This window comes from Phocoena sinus, chromosome 14 (genome assembly GCF_008692025.1).
Source record: "Phocoena sinus isolate mPhoSin1 chromosome 14, mPhoSin1.pri, whole genome shotgun sequence".
NCBI lineage: Eukaryota > Metazoa > Chordata > Mammalia > Artiodactyla > Phocoenidae > Phocoena > Phocoena sinus.
Genome location: NC_045776.1, coordinates 71,400,494 through 71,420,700, shown reverse-complemented (window position 1 = coordinate 71,420,700; position 20,207 = coordinate 71,400,494). Strand labels below are relative to the sequence as shown.

At 43.0% G+C, this 20,207-nt stretch overlaps 1 protein-coding gene across 7 annotated transcripts in view; it reads left to right on the top strand.

Annotated features, from left to right (window-relative positions):
* SART3 (spliceosome associated factor 3, U4/U6 recycling protein) overlaps positions 1–20,207 on the top strand; it is a 65,816-nt gene that overhangs the window by 36,324 nt on the left and 9,285 nt on the right. For 3 of the 7 annotated variants that reach the window (XM_032603421.1, XM_032603422.1, XM_032603420.1), the window contains 11 exons: positions 4,329–4,455; positions 5,915–6,019; positions 7,961–8,145; positions 9,461–9,512; positions 11,024–11,148; positions 15,668–15,823; positions 16,517–16,655; positions 17,140–17,247; positions 17,946–18,023; positions 18,142–18,200; positions 19,153–19,262. In XM_032603421.1, coding sequence (XP_032459312.1) covers positions 4,329–4,455; positions 5,915–6,019; positions 7,961–8,145; positions 9,461–9,512; positions 11,024–11,148; positions 15,668–15,823; positions 16,517–16,655; positions 17,140–17,247; positions 17,946–18,023; positions 18,142–18,200; positions 19,153–19,262 — 1,244 coding nt within the window. Of the gene's footprint in view, positions 1–2,764; positions 2,784–4,328; positions 4,456–5,914; positions 6,020–7,960; positions 8,146–9,406; positions 9,513–11,023; positions 11,149–15,667; positions 15,824–16,516; positions 16,656–17,139; positions 17,248–17,945; positions 18,024–18,141; positions 18,201–19,152; positions 19,263–20,207 lie in introns of those variants that run through there. The other 4 variants (XM_032603416.1, XM_032603418.1, XM_032603419.1 and 1 more) reach the window with 2 other exon arrangements.

The following is a 20,207-nucleotide window of genomic DNA, read 5'->3' as shown; positions in this document are numbered from 1 at the left end:
GGTCATCTGTCATCTCTGGAGAGGGAAATATTTATTGCTGAAATGTGGCAGACGTTGGAAGAGTAGATACTAGTCTAGTCATGGTGTATAGACTTAATGTAACCCCATACCCCAACTTGTTTGAAAGCTTTTTTTTTTTTTTTTTTAAAGATTTATTTTTGGCTGTGTTGGGTTTTCGTTGCTGCGCGGAGGCTCTCGCTAGTTGTGGCAAGAGGGGGCTACTCTTCCTTGCGGCACACGGGCTTCTCATTGTGGTGGCTTCTCTTGTTGCGGAGCATGGGCTCCTGGCGCATGGGCTTCAGTAGTTGTGGCTCATGGGCCCTAGAGCTCAGGCTCAGTAGTTGTGGCGCATGGGCTTGGTTGCTCCGCGGCATGTGGGATCTTCCCGGACCAAGGCTCGAACCTGTGTCCCCTGCATTGGCAGGCGGATTCTTAACCACTGCACCACCAGGGAAGTCCCTGAAAGCTTTTTTAAAAAATTAAACTTTTCATTTTGAGGTAATTGTAGGTTTCCCTCCAGTTGCAGGAAATAATACAGAGAGATCCTGTGTACCCTTTACCCAGTTTCCCCCACTGGTGACCTTTTGTAAAACTATAGTACAGTCTCACAACCCCCGTATTGACGTTGACAAAGTCAGCACACAAATTGGATCTGTCACCTCAGGATCTCTCCTGCTGCCCTGATAGAGCCACAGTTCCTGACCTCTAGCACCCGCTAATCTGATCTCCATTTCTACAGTTTTATCATTTCAATAATGTTATGTAAATGGAATCATATAGTATGTAACCTTTGGGGATGACCTTTTTTCACTCAGCATAATTCCTTCAAGATTCATCTGAGTTGTGTGTTTATTTGTTCCTTTTTATGGCTGAGTAGTATTCTGTGGCGTGCGTGTTCCATGGTTCGTTTACCCATTCACCCATTGAAGGACTTCTGGGTTCTTTCCAGATTTAGCTGTTAGGAATACAGCTGTTACGCACATTCCTGTACAGATGTTTGTGTGAACATAGGTTTTATTTCTCTGGAAAAACACCCAAGGGTGCAGTTGCTGGTTGATACGGTACTTGTGTGTTGAATTCTATGGGAAACTGCCGAAAACAGTTTCCTGGGTTGCTGTACCCATTTTATATTCTCATCAGCAATGTATGAGTGATCCAGTTTTTTTGCATCTTCTCTGGCATTTGTTGGTGTCAGTTTTTCCTTTTGGCCGTTCTGATAGGTGTGTAAGGATAGCTCATTGTGGTGTTAGTTTGTATTTCCCTGACCGTTATTCATGTGCACTCACTTGCCATCTGTGTCCTCTGGATATATTGCGTTGGCCAAAAAGTTCATTCGAGTTTTTCTGTAACATCTTACGGAAAAACCCAAGAGACCTTTTTGGCCAACCCAGTACATGTTGGTTCATGTCTTTTGCCTACTTTTTATTTTATTTGGATTGTTTGTTTCTTACTGTTGAGTTATATCTTTTAGATATTATTAGTCCTTTGTCAGATATGTGGTTTGTAAATTTTTTTTCCAGTCTGTAGCTTGTCTTTGCATCCTCTTTTAACAGAGTCTTTTACAGAGCAAAAAGTTTTAATTTTGATAAAGTCCTAACTTTCTGAGTGTTTTTTTTTTTTTTTTTTTTTTTGTGGTACGCGGGCCTATTGTGGCCTCTCCCGTTACGGAGCACAGGCTCCGGACGCGCAGGCTCAGAGGCCATGGCTCACGGGCCCAGCTGCTCTGCGGCATGTGGGATCTTCCCGGACTGGGGCACGAACCTGTGTCCCCTGCATCGGCAGGCGGACTCTCAACCACTGCGCCACCAGGGAAGCCCCTGAGTGTTTTTATCGTGAATGGTTGTTGGATTTTGTCAAATGCATTTTCTGTATCAATTGATACCATGATTTTTGTTCTTAGTTTGATATATAGTGGACTACAGTGATTGCTTTTCAAAGACTGAGCTAGCCTTGCGTACCTGGAATAACTCCCACTTAGTCATGGTGTATCATTCTTTTTGTACATTGAATTTAGTTCTGTAAGTTTTCCTGTCCACTCTGTGCTAGCTGCAGTCCACTTATTTTAATTTGCTGTGTTTGCATTTTCATTGAGTTCTGTGTATTTTAAATTTTCTTTGAGATTTCCTCTTTGACACATAGATTATTTAGAAGTGTATTTCTTAATTTTCAAGCATTTAGAGATATTCCTACAGTAATTGATTGTTGTTATCGGAAAACATACTCTGTATGATTTAAGTTTTTAAAAATTTGTTGAGGTTTGTTTTATGGCCCAGGATGTGGTCTCAGTGAATGTTCCTTGGGCACTTGAGAAAAATGTGTTATTCTGTTATTGTTGGGTAGAGTGTTCTATATATAGCAATTAGATCATGTTGGTTAATGGTGTTGTTGAGTTCTTTTATATTCTTGCTGATTATCTGTTTGGTAATTCTTTTAGTTGCTGAAGTTGGGGGATGTTGAAATCCCCAATATAGTTGTGGTTGTGTCTGTTTCTTCTTTTAGCTCTATCAGTTTTTGCTTCATCTATTTTGAGGTTCTGTTGTTTGGTGCATGCACTTTTAGGATTGTTTTGTCTTCCAGGTGGGCTGATCCTTTTATCATTATGTAATGTCCCATTTTATCTCTGATACTTTTCTTTGCTGTAAAGTCTACTTGATGTGATATTGGTATAGTCACTTTTTGCTTCTTTTTGTTTAATGTTTGATGCTGTATCTTTCCCCATCCTTTTACTTTGAACCTACCTACATCCTTGAGTTTGAAGTGAGTTTCTTGTAATCAGCATAGAGGTGAGTTGTGTTTTTATCCACTCTGCCATTCTCTGTCTTTTAATTAGTATGTTTAGATCATATACTTTGAAGGTAATTATTGATATGCTAGGTCTAAAGCCTGACATTTAAAAATTTTCTGTTTGTTTCCTGTGTTGCTTGTTCTCCTGTTTCTCTTTTCTTGCCTTCGTATGGGTTATTTGAACATTCTTTAGTATCCCAGCTTGATTTATTTATAGTGATTTTTAGAGTATTGCTTTATATAGTTTCTCAGTGGTTGCTTTGGGTATTTCAGTATATCTGACTTACATGGTATCTATGTTTTACCCCTGAGTGAAGTGTGGAAATCTTCCTATTTAGGTCCCTTTACCATTCCTCCTTTGAAATGTTATTGTTTTGGGTATCAGATAGCCTTAAAATTTTTATTTCCATTATCATACGATTTAGAAGACTCATGAAGAGAAGGATCATCTATTGTATTTAGCCATATTTCTGCTCTTTCTTCCTTCCTGATGCTCCAGGATTTCTCTTATCATTTGCTTTCTGTTTGAAGAAATTCCTTTAGCTATTCTTTAAGAGTAAGTCTGCTAGTGACAAGTTCTTTTAGTTTTCCTTTGCCTCAGATGTATGATAGCTTTGGAAGCAGTTATCTTAATTTATGAACTTTTAACTTGAAATATAAACGTTTTTGTACCTATCACTCAGCTTCATCAGTCTGTTGCCATTCTTGTTTCTCCTGGTAGGGATTTTCATTTGTTTGTTTGTTTAGTAAAAGAAAAGAGCTCTTACTGATGTACCTGGCACGTGTTACAGCGTGATACTAAATTACCTTTCAGTGGGATAACAAGGGTAGGAGGGAGGGGATATGGGGACACGTGTATGCCTACGGCTGATTCACTTTGTTGTACAACAGAAACTAACAGTATTGTGAAGCAATTATACTCCAATAAAGATCTATTAAAAAAAAAAACCTCTCAAGAACCTTACGAGCTAGAACCTAGTGGTGTATCCCATTTTACAGATGAGGGAATGGAGGCTTAGAAGAGTTAATAACTTGCCTCAGGTCATACTTTTTGTTTATTTATTTGCTTCATTAGAATGTTTTCTGTATTTCAGAGAGAACCCACAAGTGTTCTGACAGGAATTGAGAGTGTTAAGTTTATTATAAAAAGCTCTTGTGGATTTTTCTCCCTCTTCCTGAAGGTAAACGTTGCCTTGCTCTTTTCGTGGCTCTCCCACATTGCACATATTTTGTGCTTGTGGCAGACATGTGTCGTCACCAATGGTGAAAAAAGCTGAGTGTTTTTTTTTTGGCGGTATGCGGGCCTCTCACTGCTGTGGCTTCTCCCATTGCGGAGCACAGGCTCCGGACACGCAGGCTCAGCGGCCATGGCTCACGGGCCCAGCCGCTCCGAGGCATGTGGGATCCTCCCGGACCGGGGCACAAACCCGTGTCCCCTGCATCGGCAGGCGGACTCTCAACCACTGTGCCACCAGGGAAGCCCAAAGCTGAGTTATTTTGATGATGGCATTCTAAATTTCAACTTCTGTTCCTTTTTCTTCTAGCTGTCTATCAACGTCTATGATTACAACTGCCACGTGGACCTGATCCGGCTGCTTCGGTTGGAAGGGGAGCTTACCAAAGTGAGGATGGCCCGCCAGAAGATGAGCGAGATCTTTCCTTTGACCGAAGGTAAGGCTTCCACAGTTGGGCTGCTTTTATAAACACAGAGAATTGAAGAGTGTCCTTTTTTTTCAGTGCTGAAAGTGGGACATGCTCCTTATAGAAAATTTGGAACATATAAATATAGTGGAAAGAAGAAAACCCATCATCCAAAGTCAGCAATTTTTAGTTTATCCTCTTCTAGTTTTTGCTAAACATAACTTGTGGTCATGCGATACTGACTCATGTTTTGAATCCTAATTTCTTTATCCTAACTTTATCATAAAATATTTCTATGTAATTAAACTTTTCCCCCGTTTCCTTTCTGTTTCCTGTTCTAGTATTTGTGTATTTAATCCATTCTCAGAAACATAACTGTAAATGTATTATAACTAAACTTTCATAAATAATTTTTAATTTAAATGTTTCATACCTTATTTGTTCCACAGTAGTTGGGCATTTAGGTTACTTCTGCTTATTTGAAACATAATTATACTGAGCATCTTTGTAGTTAAATCTCCGTGAATATACATAATTGATCTTTTAGGGAGAAGTTGGAAAACACAGGTCCTAGATCCAGTTCTGTCCCCTTCTCCCTCCCACAAAGCATAACTGCAGAGCATAGAAGCTGAAATCAGATTGCCTGGCTATATGTCTTTCTAGCTGTGTGACCTTAAACAAATTATATAAACATTCTAAGACTCAGTTTTGGAATTCCCTGGTGGCGCAGTGGTTAGGAGTCCGCCTGCCAGCGCAGGGGATGCAGGTTCAAGCCCTGGTCCGGGAGGATCCCACATGCCACGGAGCAACTAAGCCCGTGCGCCACAGCTGCTGAGCCGGCGCTCTAGAGCCCGCGAGCCACAGCTACTGAAGCCTGCGTGCCTAGAGCCTGTGCTCCGCAATGGGAGAGGCCACCACAGTGAGGGGCTGTGCGCTGCGGCAAAGCGTGGCCCCCGCTCACCGCCACCAGAGAGGGCCTGCGCTCAGCACGAAGACCCAGTGCAACCAAAAATAAATAAATGAATAAACAAATTTATTAAGACTCAGTCTTACCAGCAGTAAAATGGGGATAACAGTAGTTTCTGCCTTGTAGTACATTGATTGGAAGAGGCATTCTGTGCACAACATTTATTAACACATGCTTGGCATGTTGTAAATGCTTAGATAGATGCCATTGTTATTAATGTCCCTGTCACCTACCTCATAGGTTTTTGACAAAGATTGAATGAGAAAATACATCAGTGCTTCTCAAAATATAAAATGCCCAGCCACTCTAGGGATATTATGACTTTAGTGATCGATCTTCTTTGGAAGCATAAGCCTTCTATGTGCTTGGTGCAGGTTTTAAGAATTGAATTTCTGTGAACTGGGCCAGGTTGTATAAGGTGGATGAACCGCACTCGTGCTGATGCCTCACGGTGCAGTCCCTGCTTTCAGCCCGCCCTTTGGTGCTGGGGGCGGTAACGCAGGGGACCCTGGTGTCTTGTAGAGCTCTGGCTGGAGTGGCTGCATGACGAGATCAGCATGGCCCTGGACGGCCTGGACAGAGAACATGTGTACGACCTCTTCGAGAAAGCGGTGAAGGATTACATCTGTAAGTTCCCTGCGGGCTCTTCTGAGGGTGTCAGGTGGGCTCATCTAGCATCACTCTCTGCCTCCGTGGATTGTACTGTGAGGTGTTGCTACCCAGTAAAGAGCATTCGTCCAGTGATTGGAAAGATTGGAGTTCATTTATTATTATCATTGTTTGTGGTTTTCAATTGAGGCTTTAGGTTTTAAAATACAAGTAGAAGAAATATTTGAAGGAAGGAGGTGAATATACTCACCCCCACCATTTATCTGGCAGGGAGAACTTACCTGGTATTTCCAGATGACTAAAGGTTACCTTTTACACATTGATTGGATTTTTAGACGCTTTGGACAGAAGGCTTTTTTTTTTTTCCAGTACTAAAAAACTTAAACATTTAATTTTGACATTTTTATAGATTTATAGGAAATTGCAAAGATAGTACAGAGAAGTCCTATGTACTTGCTTAATCCGGTTTCCCCCAATATCTTATGAATATAGTACAAACTCAACACCGGGAAATGGACCTTGGTACAATGTGTGTGTATACACACATTGTATACACACAATGTGATATTTTATCCCACCACTGCATCGAGATGCAGAATCTTCCATTACCCTGGAGATCCCTTGTCTGCTGGTCTTGACATTTTACCAGTGAAAGTGAAGTGTGGATGCCTTCCCTCCCTTAAAATCCCGTTTGATGGGGGCTTCCCTGGTGGCGCAGTGGTTGAGAGTCCACCTGCCGATGCAGGGGACGCGGGTTCGTGCCCCGGTCCAGGAGGATCCCACATTGCCGCGGAGCCTGCATGTCGGGAGCCTGTGCTCCGCAACGGGAGAGGCCACAGCAGCGAGAGGCCCACGTATCGCAAAAAAAAGAAAACAAAAATCCCGTTTGATAGTATAAGTCTCTAAATATTTTCTCTACATACATCGAGGACTGTATCACACAATGCTATGGACAGAGTGTTCTTAAAAATTATTTTAAAATGTTTCCCATTTTTAATTAAATATCCTTTTTCCTATCTGATTTTCCTCACTCCCTCTGTGGGCATTTCGCCTAGTGAGAAGCATAGACCCTCTGTAAACTAGACTAACCCTCACTAAGGGCTTCAGCTCCAAGAGCTAGTTCATTTCCATTTTCATTTTGCAGCCCATATGGCAGCTCTGTACTGGTGAGCAAAAACAGAGTAGCTCACAAACCTTAGCTAAGTTTTTAGAAATGACTTATTTCATTGAGAAAGCAAGCCTAAGGAAAACACACAGTAATTCTCATGTTGGCTTTATCTTTTTAGTATTTTTATTTTACAAGGTTAGTGTATGAGCATCAAAAATTATTTTCAGATCTCTGAAAAGTGACTTGATAGGCACAACACGTACAGTAAGAATCGATGCATTCATAAAGAGTTTAATTCATTGGTCTTAATGCTGCAGGAGTGGATATATAGAAAGTTTAAAAAGTGAAAGAAACAAGGTAGCCAGGTCTTTTTTGTTGTGTTTTAGAGATTTAAAATCTCTAGTAACAGGATTGGTGCTTTTAATTTTGTTTTTCACTTTGATCAGAAGGTTTAAAAATGAATCAAGATTTAAAAGTTGAAAAATTCTAGGCTTTGCAGTCTTTCTGAAAAGTCACTCAGATTTGTAACTATTTTCATTTAAATCTTTACTGGATTTCTTCAATTTTAACAAATGAGCTCTATAATCAGTCGTATTACATATTACCACTTGGCATGTACTGTTTATGGAGTCAGATCTCAATGGTTATACCTAGTAGGGCCATTAAGATAGACTTTCTTTTTGGGCTGCAGTGTTGGTACAGGGAACCTGGGATACTTGTTGGTGATGCTCTTCCCTTTCTCCATGAATGAGTACTTTTTTGGTGGGCTTATTTCTTCTGTTCATCAGAACAAAAGTTTTGATGTTTGGGCATTTCGTATCCTGAGCTCATAGAACACTTCTCATTTTTAGGTCCTAGCATTTGGCTAGAGTACGGCCAGTACTCAGTCGGCGGGATTGGTCAGAAAGGTGGCCTTGAGAAAGTCCGCTCTGTGTTTGAAAGGGCCCTCTCGTCCGTCGGGTTACACATGACCAAGGGACTCGCCATCTGGGAGGCTTATCGGGAGTTTGAAAGTGCCATCGTGGAAGCTGCCCGGGTGAGTGACCAGTGCTTGCCTTGGCCACCCAGGGCTGTCCTCGTAAGTGGTCTTGGAGAAGCATAGTTAACAAAACGGTCTTTGCCTGTCACTTAGTGGGTGGGCAGTAAATAAAATCACGAGTCTTTGTGGAGTAGCAAGAATGTCTTCTTTGACTAAAAAACAGATGACCCTACGATTTTTTCCTGATATTTAAACATACTCCTGTTTTAGTTACTGGTTTCAGGTGAGAGTACAAGGATAGCGAAGTCATTCCAAAAAAAAGATTTTATATGTGTGTGTGTATACATATGTATGTGTACATATATATGTATATATACATCATGTCCCATAGTAACTGAGAGATTTGATCCCATCATAATTGCGTTTTTTAGACTAGACTATGATTTATAGAATTTTACAGTCCCCTCCCTAGTGTCTCTTTTCCACTCTGTGTGTGACCACAAAGTTGTTGGTACACTGTGGAGCCCTGTCCTTAAGTTAGATCACTGTGGTTCAAGTAGCCCAGTCCCGTCTTGATTGTGTCCCTGTTGAGAAATGTGCGGTGGTGCTCTCCCCTTCCCTGGACTAAGGCGTTGGGACTGAGCCTCTGGCTGACATGTGCGGCTGTCTCGAGTGTCAGTCGTGACCCCACATGGAGTCTGCTCCCACGCTCCCCCTCGGTGTTCATGCACTTTCCGGCCACTGTACTTGTACTCTTGACCTCCCTTCATCTGGGAGTCTGTTCTCCTCTCTCGCCAGCTCCGGAGAGCCTGTAGGAGCATCCCTGGTGCCAGCTCCTCCAGGAGCCTTCCCTTGATTCCCTCCCTTCATAATGACAAACTCAGCCCTGGAAACCAGCTTGAAGCGAGCCGCCATCCTTGGATGCTTGTGACGCTTCGCTTTTGTGATGCTTATGCTGTATCTTGTTGTAGTCGTTTGGGTACATTTCTTTTCCTTTTTTTTTTTTTAACATCTTTATTGGGGTATAATTTCTTTACAGTGGTGTGCTAGTTTCTGCTGTATAACAAAGTGAATCAGTTATACATATACATATGTTCCCATATCTCTTCCCTCGCATTCTTGGATTCCTTCTTGCTCTCCCCTCATAAACACTTGCTAGGGAAAACATTCATTTTTGAGCCTCGTGCAGCATTTGGCACAATACCTCGTGTATGAGAGGTCCTATGAATTTTTTTAGTGTGAACTAAAGATGTGCTGAAATATTTTTTGAAGTAGGAAGAACCAGAGTTTGTCATTTACTACGAATTTGCTTCTTTAGCCCATAGCTGGCTTCCTTTCCCCTTTTGACCGGGAACAAACCTTTGATTCACAGCTGGAGAAAGTCCACAGTCTCTTCCGGCGACAGTTGGCGATCCCACTCTACGGTAAGAGAAAGTGACCCATCCACAGCCAGTCCTTCGTCGTTCTTAGAATGCTTTGGAGCATGTCACGTGATTAGGCCTTTCCCAGCATCTCGTGAGGCGAACGTGGCTGGTGTTCGTATTCTCATTGGACAGTATCACTGTGGACAGGGCCCTGGGGAAAAACATATCTTGAATTGTTCATGCTCAAGTGGGTTACGAGGGTCAGGGGCAGGACTAGAAGCAGACTTCCTGACCCCTAGTTTCCTGTATTAAGACATTGTCAGGGAGGCAGAGAAAGGGTCTCTGAAAGGAATAGGGAAACTGACTCCCTGTGTTTTCTGGGGGAACTTTATTGAGTAAGAGCTCCATTATGAGCATTTTCTCTTCAGAAGTAACCTCCATAACAGTGTGGGGCTTGTAGGTGGGCTGATATCCTCTTCCTGTGGAGGTGAGCTGGTGGCCCAGGAGCGCAGCCGATTGGAAGTGTTCCTGTCTGAATTTCTTGGGACTTGGGAAGGAGTCTCCTTTTGTGTGAACGTATTTTGGTAAGCCAAGCCTTTGAGCTTGAACATGAGCAGCGCCGGGAGGACTTCCGAGCATGGGAAGAATTGGGTGCTGCCATCTTGTTTGTTCCCCAGGTGTGGTTATGCGTTGCACACCCTCAGAACCTCTGGCCAACTTTTTTTTTTTTTTTTTCTTTGCGGTACGCGGGCCTCTCACTGCTGTGGCCTCTCCCATTGCGGAGCACAGGCTCCGGACGCGCAGGCTCAGCGGCCATGGCTCACGGGCCCAGCCGCTCCGCGGCATGTGGGATCTTCCCGGACCGGGGCACGAACCCGTGTCCCCTGCATCGGCAGGCGGACTCTCAACCACTGCGCCCCCAGGGAAGCCCCCTCTGGCCAACTTTACTTGAGCCCAGGTGTTATTTCTTTTTACTTCCTGGTTTATTTGGATTGGATTTGACAAATTATGAAGTGGCTCTCCAGTCGAATCTTTGGGTGACAAGCAGAAAAGGCTAGAGCTGAGCTGGCTTCTATGTTTAATCTCACATACCAGTGTGAGGCAGTACAGCTTGGTGAGCAGAGCATGAACTTGAGTCAGACTGCCTGGGTTCAAAGCCTTGTTCTCCTGTTAACTGTGGCCAGTTGATGTAACCCTCTGCTTATGTTTCCTGAACTGCAAAGTGGGAATCATGGTAGAACCTCCCTTGTAGAGTGGTGAGGATCGAATGAGGTAATGGATGTGAAGTGTTAGAACATAGGGAGCAGTAGGTAAGTGTGGTTAGAGCGTTGCTATTAGTTTCATTTACTCTGATTGATTAACTAGGTGGTAGGGCTGCCCAGGATGGTGCTTTGAGACAGAGTCTAAGACCAAGTCAGGGCTCAGCAGAAGAGCTCAGGATTCCATCAGTAAGAGCCCTGTGGCCACAGATGTGGGAGGGGCCAGTGGCACCTGAGTCTCAGGGTTTACTCTGTGTTTGAGTTGATAAAACCCAATGGCAAGACCCATGGGCTGAATCCATCTCTCAATAGATATGGAGGCAACGTTCGCAGAGTATGAAGAATGGTCAGAAGACCCTATACCAGAGTCAGTAATTCAGAACTATAACAAAGCACTACAGCAGTTGGAGAAATATAAACCCTATGAAGAAACACTGGTAAGTGTTGGTCTCTTTTACAGTAAACGTCTCTCTACAAACTTTTCCCTAATTGATAGTTGCAAGTAAAACAGTATCTTTAACATTTGTTTTATTGTGAAATATACTATAGAGTGTATAAATGTGTACATTCAGTTTACATCTTAATAAAGTGAACATCCATGTACCCACCACCCAGGTTAAGAAATAGAGCATTGCCAGTACCTTAGAAGTCTCCTATGTGCCCCTCTCCGATTGCCTCCTCTTCCCTCTCCCGAGAGGTAATCACTTTCCTGACTTTTGTGATAATCATTCCCTTGCTTTTCTTTATAGTTTTACAACCTATGAACGTATCCTTAATATATGGTTTAATTTTGCTTGTTTTTGAACTTCTATATAATGGAATCATGCTGTATATTTTCTTTCAACATGTTTTTTGGGTTTTACTCATGTTGATAAGTATAGTTTTAGTCCATTTGTTTACAGTGCTGTGAAGTTGTCTGTGTATAAACAATTTATTTATCTGTGTTCTTAGGTGGTTGGGTTGTTTCCAGTGTTTTGCTAGGAGGAGTAGTTCTGCTCTGACCGTTCTTGGACGTATCTCTTGGTACACATGAAAAAGAGTTTCATTCTATTACGTCAGAATGGAATTGCTGGGTCCTAGGGTGATGCTGAACTGTTTTCCAGGCTATCAGTTGCTACTCCCGCCTGCAGTATTTGAGAGTTCTCATTGTTCTGCCAACCTGGGGTATTGACATACTTAAATTTTAGGCAATCTGATGGATCTGAAATTATAGTTTTAATTTGCACTTCCCTCATAACTAATGACGTTGAGCATCTTTTCACACCTATTGGCCATTCAGATTTCCTTAAAAAAATTTTTTTTTGAAGTACCTGTTAAAGTCTTTGACTCATTTTTTTTTTGGTTTGTCTTTTTTCTAATTGATTTGTAGGAGTCCTGGGTCTTAATCCATACTTTTGGTTGTATGTATTACAGTTTTTTCCTCCCAGGTTTGTGGCTTGTCTTTTCCTTTTTTTTTTTTTTTTGCGGTACGCGGGCCTCTCACTGTTGTGGCCTCTCCCGCTGCGGAGCACAGGCTCTGGACGCGCAGACTCAGTGGCCATGGCTCACGGGCCCAGCCGCTACGCGGCATGTGGGATCCTCCCGGGCCGGGGCACAAACCCGTGTCCCCTGCATCGGCAGGCGGACGGACTCTCAACCACTGTGCCACCAGGGAAGCCCTGAAGACCAATTCTTAATTTTAATCTAATTGGATTTGTCATTCTTTCCCTTAGGGTTTGTGCTTAATAAATCTCTCCATACTCCGAGGTCACTAATATACTTCGTTCTGTTTTTCTTCTGAAAGTTTATATTTTGTCGTTCATCTTTAGGTTTTCTTCTGGAATGGATCTTCGGGTATGGTCTGAGGCAGGGTCCAATTCCGTTTTTCCATATGGAGAAACAATTGTTCCAGTGCTGACTTTGATAATTCCATCCACCCTCACTCATATGCTGCCCCACATCTGTCATGGATTAGCTTTCCATTTCTGTGTGGGTCTATTTCTGGGCTCTCTGTTCTGCCCCACTGGTTTATATTACACTGCCATAATGACGATAGTTTTATAATTAAGTTTCGATCTTTGGTAGCATGAGTCCCATCCATGTTGTTCTCCTTCAAGAGGGTCCTGGCGTTCTTTAGCTCTTAGTACTTCCATTAATAGAGAATCAGCTTGTCAAGTTCTATTAAACAAACAAACAAACAAAAAAAAAACTTGATTTTTTTTTTTCCTACACTGCACCACGTGCAGGATCTTAGTTCCCTGACCAGGGATCGAACTCAGGCCCTTGACAGTGAGAGCATGGAGTTCTAACCACTCGACCGCCAGGGAATTCCCTTGAATTTTTGATTGGAATTGCATTGAATCTGTAGATCAATTTGGGGAAGAAGTTATATCTTTTAAATATTGAATCTTCCAATCTGTGAACATGGTATAGACCTCTGCTATTTAAGTCTTGTCTATAAAGTTTTATAAATTTATCCAGTGTCTTGAACACATTTTTAGATGTATTTCTAAGTGTTTTTTTGATGCTATTATAAATGGTATCTTTTTAAAGATTTTCTTTTCTAGTTGTTTGTTCCTGGTATATAAAATGCAATTTTTTTAATATTAATTTTTTAATCAAACTTGCTCAATCCTTAATAATTTATAGATTTGGGGAGATTTTATGTGTTGACAATACACACACAATATTATTTGTAAATGGCATTTATTCCCCTTTCTTGGTCTTAGAATACTTTTTTTTTTTTTTTTTTATGTGTTACGCGGGCCTCTCACTGTTGTGGCCTCTCCCGTTGCGGAGCACAGGCTCCGGACGCGCAGGCTCAGCGGCCATGGCTCATGGGCCCAGCCGCTCCGCGGCATGTGGGATCCTCCCGGACCGGGGCACGAACCCGCGTCCCCTGCATCGGCAGGCGGACTCTCAACCACTGCGCCACCAGGGAAGCCCTTAGAATACTTTTAACTTCATTTACCACCCCTCAGACTTATGCTTTGTTTTCTTGTATTTCTTGTCTTTTAGTTGACCCACAAGGCATCGTTATTAATGCTGCATTTTGCAGTTCCAGTTTGTTTACATTTATGCATGCATTTCCCGTTTTCTTTGCTCGCTCTTCTCACGTCGTAGATCTTTCACCTGCAATCACTTTTCTTTTGCTTAAAGTCTGCCCTTTAGCATCTCCTGCACCGGATATTTGCTTGTAACAGATTTTCTCAGTTTTTGTTTGTTTCAAAAGGTCCTTACTTTGCTCTCCTTGAGAGTTAATTTCTCAGGATATAGAATTCTAGGCTGGCAGTTCTCTTCTCCCGGCAGTTAAATATATCTTTTTCTTTTCCGGCTTCTGTTGTGCTGCTGAGTCAGCTGTCTGACTCTTGCTTCTTGGAAGGAAAGCCTTGTTTGTTCTGTGGCCACTTTTAAGGTCTCATTGGTTTGGTTTGCTGTCTGGCAGTTTCACTGCAGTGGGTCCAGATGTGGATTATTTTGTATTTATCCTGCTTGAGGTTTGTTGGGCTTCTTGGCTCTGTTTCTGGTATCTTTCACGGCCTGGTGAGTGAGAACACAGGCTCTGAGAGATGGGCTGCCTCAAGTCTGAATTTTATCTCTGGGCTAGTACTTAGCCTCCTTGTGACTCAGTTGCCTCGAATGTAAGATGCTTACAGAAATGATAGCTGCTTCCTACGATCGTTGTAAAGATCAAATTCTTTTACTTTATTTATTTATTTATTTTATTTTTGGCTGTGTTGGGTCTTTGTTGCTGCGCATGGCCTTTCTCTAGTTGTGGCGAGCGGGGGCTACTCTTCCTTGCAGTGCGTGGGCTTCTCATTGTGGTGGCTTCTCTTGTTGCGGAGCACGGGCTCTAGGTGTGCAGGCTTCAGTAGCTGTGGCTTGCGGGCTCTAGAGCTCAGGCTCAGTAGTTGCGGTGCATGGGATTAGTTGCTCCACGGCATGTGGGATCTTCCCGGACCAGGGCTCGAACCCGTGTCCCCTGTATTGGCAGGCGGATTCTTAACCACTGTGCCACCAGGGAGGTCCCAAGATCAAATTCTTAATATTATCTCTTAAACTGGCAAAAGCTTAACCTTCCCTTAGCTTAACCACTTTCACTTAGATTTTGTTTGCAGTATTTCTTGTTTCTTGGCCAGTTTGTTGTTGATTTGCAAGAAGCTTTTTTTTTAAATATTTAATCTAGTATTTTCAGTGGCACAGTGTGTCTGGGTAACTGATTTTGTCATTATTAGTAGAAACTGAGTCTCTCCAATATCATCTTTCTAAGTTCAGAGCATGCGTGCTCTCTCTCTGGTCTGCATGTGCTCCCTCTCCCTTTTTCACATGTAAACGATTGGTATTTAGTTGCATTTCACAAAGCTTCATTCATGAAATCCTCAGGCAGTTGAATTTTGTTTTGACCTTTAGCAGAGTGTGGCTGAGGAGAAAACAAGTTGAATAAGAGGATTTTGTTTAAAAAGAAATTTAATTGTATGCCTTTGGATCAGTAAACATTGAGCATAGCCTCCTCCATCTCCTGCATATACCTGTACTCTGGCAGGAGCTGATATTTGGAGTGACGAACCTGAAATAGCACAGGGCACCAAGTAACTCTGGTATGGTTGCATTTACCCCACTCAGTAGGCCCAGAAAGTGATATCTGTTTTGAAAGGATGGTTAGCAGTGGTTGTTGGCAAAGATGTTTCTCTTTCATTCAGTTCCTGATTGATGGGAGATTTAAATTCCCTGTGGTCTGGGGATGGAGTTTAAAAAGGGTTTACGGAGCCTTTGTAACTATTGCCATGAAGAGGCACTTTGGATTCACTTTCTGCTCATCAATTTATAGACCTGATATGCAGAGGTTCTGAGAGTGGGGATTGGTGATTCTTATCTTGGTGTGGCCGTTCTCACCAAAATTTACTACGGAGCTGTGTGTGCTTTCTGACAGTGTCACATAGCTCATTCCAATTTCATTGCCTTTCTCCTTTGCCCCAGTTGCAAGCAGAAGCACCCAGGCTGGCTGAATATCAAGCATACATCGATTTTGAGATGAAAATTGGAGACCCCGCCCGCATTCAGTTGATCTTTGAGCGCGCTCTGGTCGAGAACTGCCTTGTCCCAGACTTATGGATTCGTTACAGTCAGTACCTAGTAAGATAACCTACCTGTTCTAATCTCACGTTATTTTTTACCAATTTAGGTTCCATTTAAAGAAAATCAGAAAGAGTGCCAGTAGTTAGCTGCATGCCGCTTCTCTCTGCTTGACTCACTAAGGAAGTCTCCTGGTGTTTTAAGTTATTTTAAACTGATAACTGTAAAAAAATTTTTGCATAGCCTTACTATTGCGGACTTTATAACATATTAAATTTTCTTTTAACTTATCGTGGAAAAACGTAAATACATAAATGTAGACAGATTAGTAAAATGAAACTGCAGTTAACCATCACCCAGCTTCAACACTTAATTAATGGCACTAGTCTAGTTTCATCTACAATCTTACTAGGTTCCTTACCTATTTTCCTCCCTTCCATGTTATTTTGAAGCAAATCCAGAAATCACGTTTTGATGGTAGATATTTCAGTGTGTATGTGTAACAGATTTGAATCGGGATCTAAACAAGATCCATACATTAGGATTGGCTGATGTCTCTTAAAGCTCTTTGATCTGTAGGTTCCCCTCTCCACCTCTCTCCTCTTTTCCCGCAAAACCCCTTGTGATTTTTTTGTTGAAGAAACCAGTCATATTAAGGAAATGTATTTTGCCGGTTGTGCTGGGAATGTCTCATGGATGGTGAAGTCTTAACGATAAAATTTTCTCTCCTGACCCTGGCATTCTTTATCATAGGATCGGCAGCTGAAAGTAAAGGATTTGGTTTTATCTGTACACAGTCGCGCTGTTAGAAACTGCCCGTGGACAGTTGCCCTGTGGAGTCGGTACCTCTTGGCCATGGAAAGACATGGAGTTGATCATCGAGTGATTTCGGGTGCGGATGTTTTTGTGGGAAGACTTCTAAGCTTTTTGTCCCGAGTCAGAAACATTGAGCTGTGACAAAAGTTATTAAATCAGCGTTCCCCAGGCGGTTACTTTGGGATATTGGGTATTAGTGACAAGAAGGGCTCTAAATGGGAGATATGAAGTAGTTGTATTTTTTGACTTATTAGAACTTTTTAATGTCTTAATATTCATTGTGATTTTCCAGGGAGTCATGGTCTTTTCACCAACTTACTTGACCTGGGGCACTTTAATGCAGGGCACCTTGTGGGATGTGCCCTTTCTAGAACACAGTTTGTACACCACTGTAGTTGCCTTTCTTTTGAACATTTCTCTCTAGCTCATTTCATTTTTGTTGCATCCCATTATTACTGTTTAAGCCATATGGAATTTTATAGTCAGTAGCAGTTTTTTTAATCATCTTGATAACTTCTTTTTGAATTGGCAACAAATCCTGGCTTTTTCTTCGACTCCAGTGACCTTCGAGAAAGCTCTGAGTGCCGGCTTCATTCAGGCCACTGATTATGTGGAGATTTGGCAGGCGTACCTTGATTACCTGAGGAGAAGGGTCGATTTTAAACAAGGTACTGAAGTTTATGTGTTTCCTATCAGAACTGAGTTTTTCCTTAACATGTGTTTTGGTAGGATGTCCCAGTTGCCCAGATATCTCATGGTGGGGCAAGTGACACTGGTAACTTTTTTTTTCCTCAGAAATTTTAGCTATTTCAGTTTGTAACGAATCATGCTGTTTATTGTAAAGGGAGGAGTAATGGTCCTTATGGTTTACACTGGCTCCTGCCAACTTCTTTAGTCTCATTTCTCCCTTCTCTCCCTTCTGTGTATCCTAAATAGTTCTTTACATGGGACTGCTGTGTTCCTTTTAAATCATTGAACGTCCATGGCATCCCCTGCCTTCCTCTCTCCTCCTCCTTCAAAAAAGAAAAAAAAAAAAAAAAAAAAAAGCAACCAGAACCACACGCCCCCACCCCTAATTGGTGCTTGCTTCCTCACGCAGGGGGCTTTTAGCCATTCTGCCGGCTCGGGGAGACCCCCTCTGCTGTGGTCCCGCACATGGCGCCCTTGCCACCTGTGTCCTCGTACTGTCTGTGATGTGCTGTCTTCCTGTATCTGCCTCCCCCACTGTATGATGAGGGCAGGGCCTGGCAGCTTTATTTCCGTGTCCCCAGCATGATGCCAGGGAGCTTCAGTGTAGGATTGAAAAGAACAAACCAGACGTGGCATGTGGCTTCCTCGAGCCGAACCTCTCTGCACTTTCTCACAGACTCCAGTAAAGAGCTGGAGGAGCTGCGGTCTGCATTCGCCCGCGCCTTGGAGTACCTGAAGCAGGAGGTGGAGGAGCGTAAGTGGGCCTCCCGCCGCGGCCGCTCGTGCTGCCTCTTCTGCTCCCTGTACCTTTTTAGTCAGAGGCACTTTGCCTCTCAATTACTTTCTGATTTCGTCTACTTCTGTCCTTCAAGGTTTCAGTGAGAGTGGAGATCCAAGCTGCCTGATCATGCAGAACTGGGCTCGGATTGAGGTAAATGTTTCTGACACATTGTCAGTTTCATCCCCCTTTGAGGGACCTTTGTCCGATAGTGGGACCGAAGCTGAGTCAGGATCCCAGGTGACGGTCTAGGCCCTGTAAGGATTCACGTTTATTTCCTTGCTCGACACACATTTGTTTCTATCTTAGGGAGACTCCTAGCTCCCAGCTCAAAGTTGCGCAGCAGCTGTCTGAATGCCAGGCGCTCACTTGTGTGTTCCCTTCCCGCGCTGTGCCCCATTGATGAGCACGTTCCCAGCGTGAGCCGCTTGCCAGGCCTTTCACTGTGTGCCGGGGGATGAGATAAACCCTGTCCCTGTGCTAGTAAGGCTTTAAGCTAGTGTGGAAGACAGACAGTTTCACAAATAATCAGAGGATATAATGTTATTGCTGAACCAAGGACCCCAAGGTGAGTAAGACGTGAACCCTGCCCATAATCAGCTCGTAGGATTGTAAAATTCTAACGTTTTGTCCTCTGGGGGAGAGTCAGGTATCAGGTAGTTGGTGGGTGGGATGGTTGTGTTGAGACCACGTTAACGGTGCAGCAACTGCGGCTCAGAAGTTAAGAGCCGGCATCTGCTCCTCGATCCATCTTTCTTTCTCTGCCTTGCCCTTCAAATAAAACACTTACAGTTAAGCTTGTTAAAAATAGAAAACGCCTGGCCAGTACTGTCGTGAGTGCCTGTGGGCTCCCAGGTGTGGTTCTCGAGGTGAACATGGGCAGGCAGCCTGAGGCTTGTTGCTGCAAAAAGGCTGACATGCTTGGGCTGGGCTGTTACCGTGGGGGGTGGCCCATGAATGTCCAGGGAGTTAAGTAGCGCTGATAGTTTTGGGGTGAGTTTTGGGGTGGGAGGTTTTTAGCCATGTGCGTCTGAAGTATTTTGTAACAAGTGTCACCATCATAAGGTCTGAGTCCTCTCCTAACTCAGTCTGCTAATGCATGCAGGCTCGACTGTGCAGTAACATGCAGAAAGCCCGGGAGCTCTGGGACAGCATCATGACCAAAGGGAACGCCAAGTATGCCAACATGTGGCTTGAGTATTACAACCTGGAAAGGTAACCGGCCGGGATTGGGGGCGGTGCTTGTCAGGTGTGACCCGCACGCCCCCTGCCTATGCAGCCTGGGCCTGCTTGCAGTACACTGCTTCTCTTTATCGTCCTGTCTCTCCTTGGTGGCGGGGGTTTATGGGGCAGGGCTACAGAGAACCAAAGATAATATTCTGTGCCTGGGCTCTTAGAGCCATGCATTACTTTTTTTTTTTTTTTTTAACATCTTTATTGGAGTATAATTCATTACTTTCAATTTATTTTGGTTTGTTTTGATTTTTGGACATGAATGTTTTTATTTGACTTTCGGGGGAGCTGTTTATTTTTTGTATTTGCTTTGTCTATAAAAGTAGGAAATACTAAAAAACAGAGAGGAAAAAACCCAGGTTTTTTTGCAGTGACAGGCCCACATACAACCACCATTAGTTAATGGTTTGGGTATGTTCTTTGAGACTTTCCTATGCTTAAATTTTTAAGAAATGATGATGCAGTTATAGTATACATTTTCTAAACCTCTAAAATTATTTTAAATGTTTATAACATGGAGAAGGTATAAAGAATATGACCAGCTTTTAAATTCAGTATATCTTGGACATTGCATGTCTATAAATACATCTTTTTTCTGTTCTGAACATTTTGTGTTTTTATCCCTGATTTAAAAAATAGTATGTGGGCTTCCCTGGTGGTGCAGTGGTTGAGAGTCCGCCTGCCGATGCAGGGGACACGGGTTTGTGCCCCGGTACGGGAAGATCCCACATGCCGCGGAGCGGCTGGGCCCGTGAGCCATGCCCGCTGAGCCTGCGCGTCTGGAGCCTGTGCTCCGCAGCGGGAGAGGCCACAGCAGTGAGAGGCTCGTGTACCGCAAAAAAAAAAAAAAGAAGAAGAAAATAGTATGTGCTCAAGTTAAAATTGAACATTTAAAAAAATGTGAGATAGAAAGTGAAAGTCTTAAAA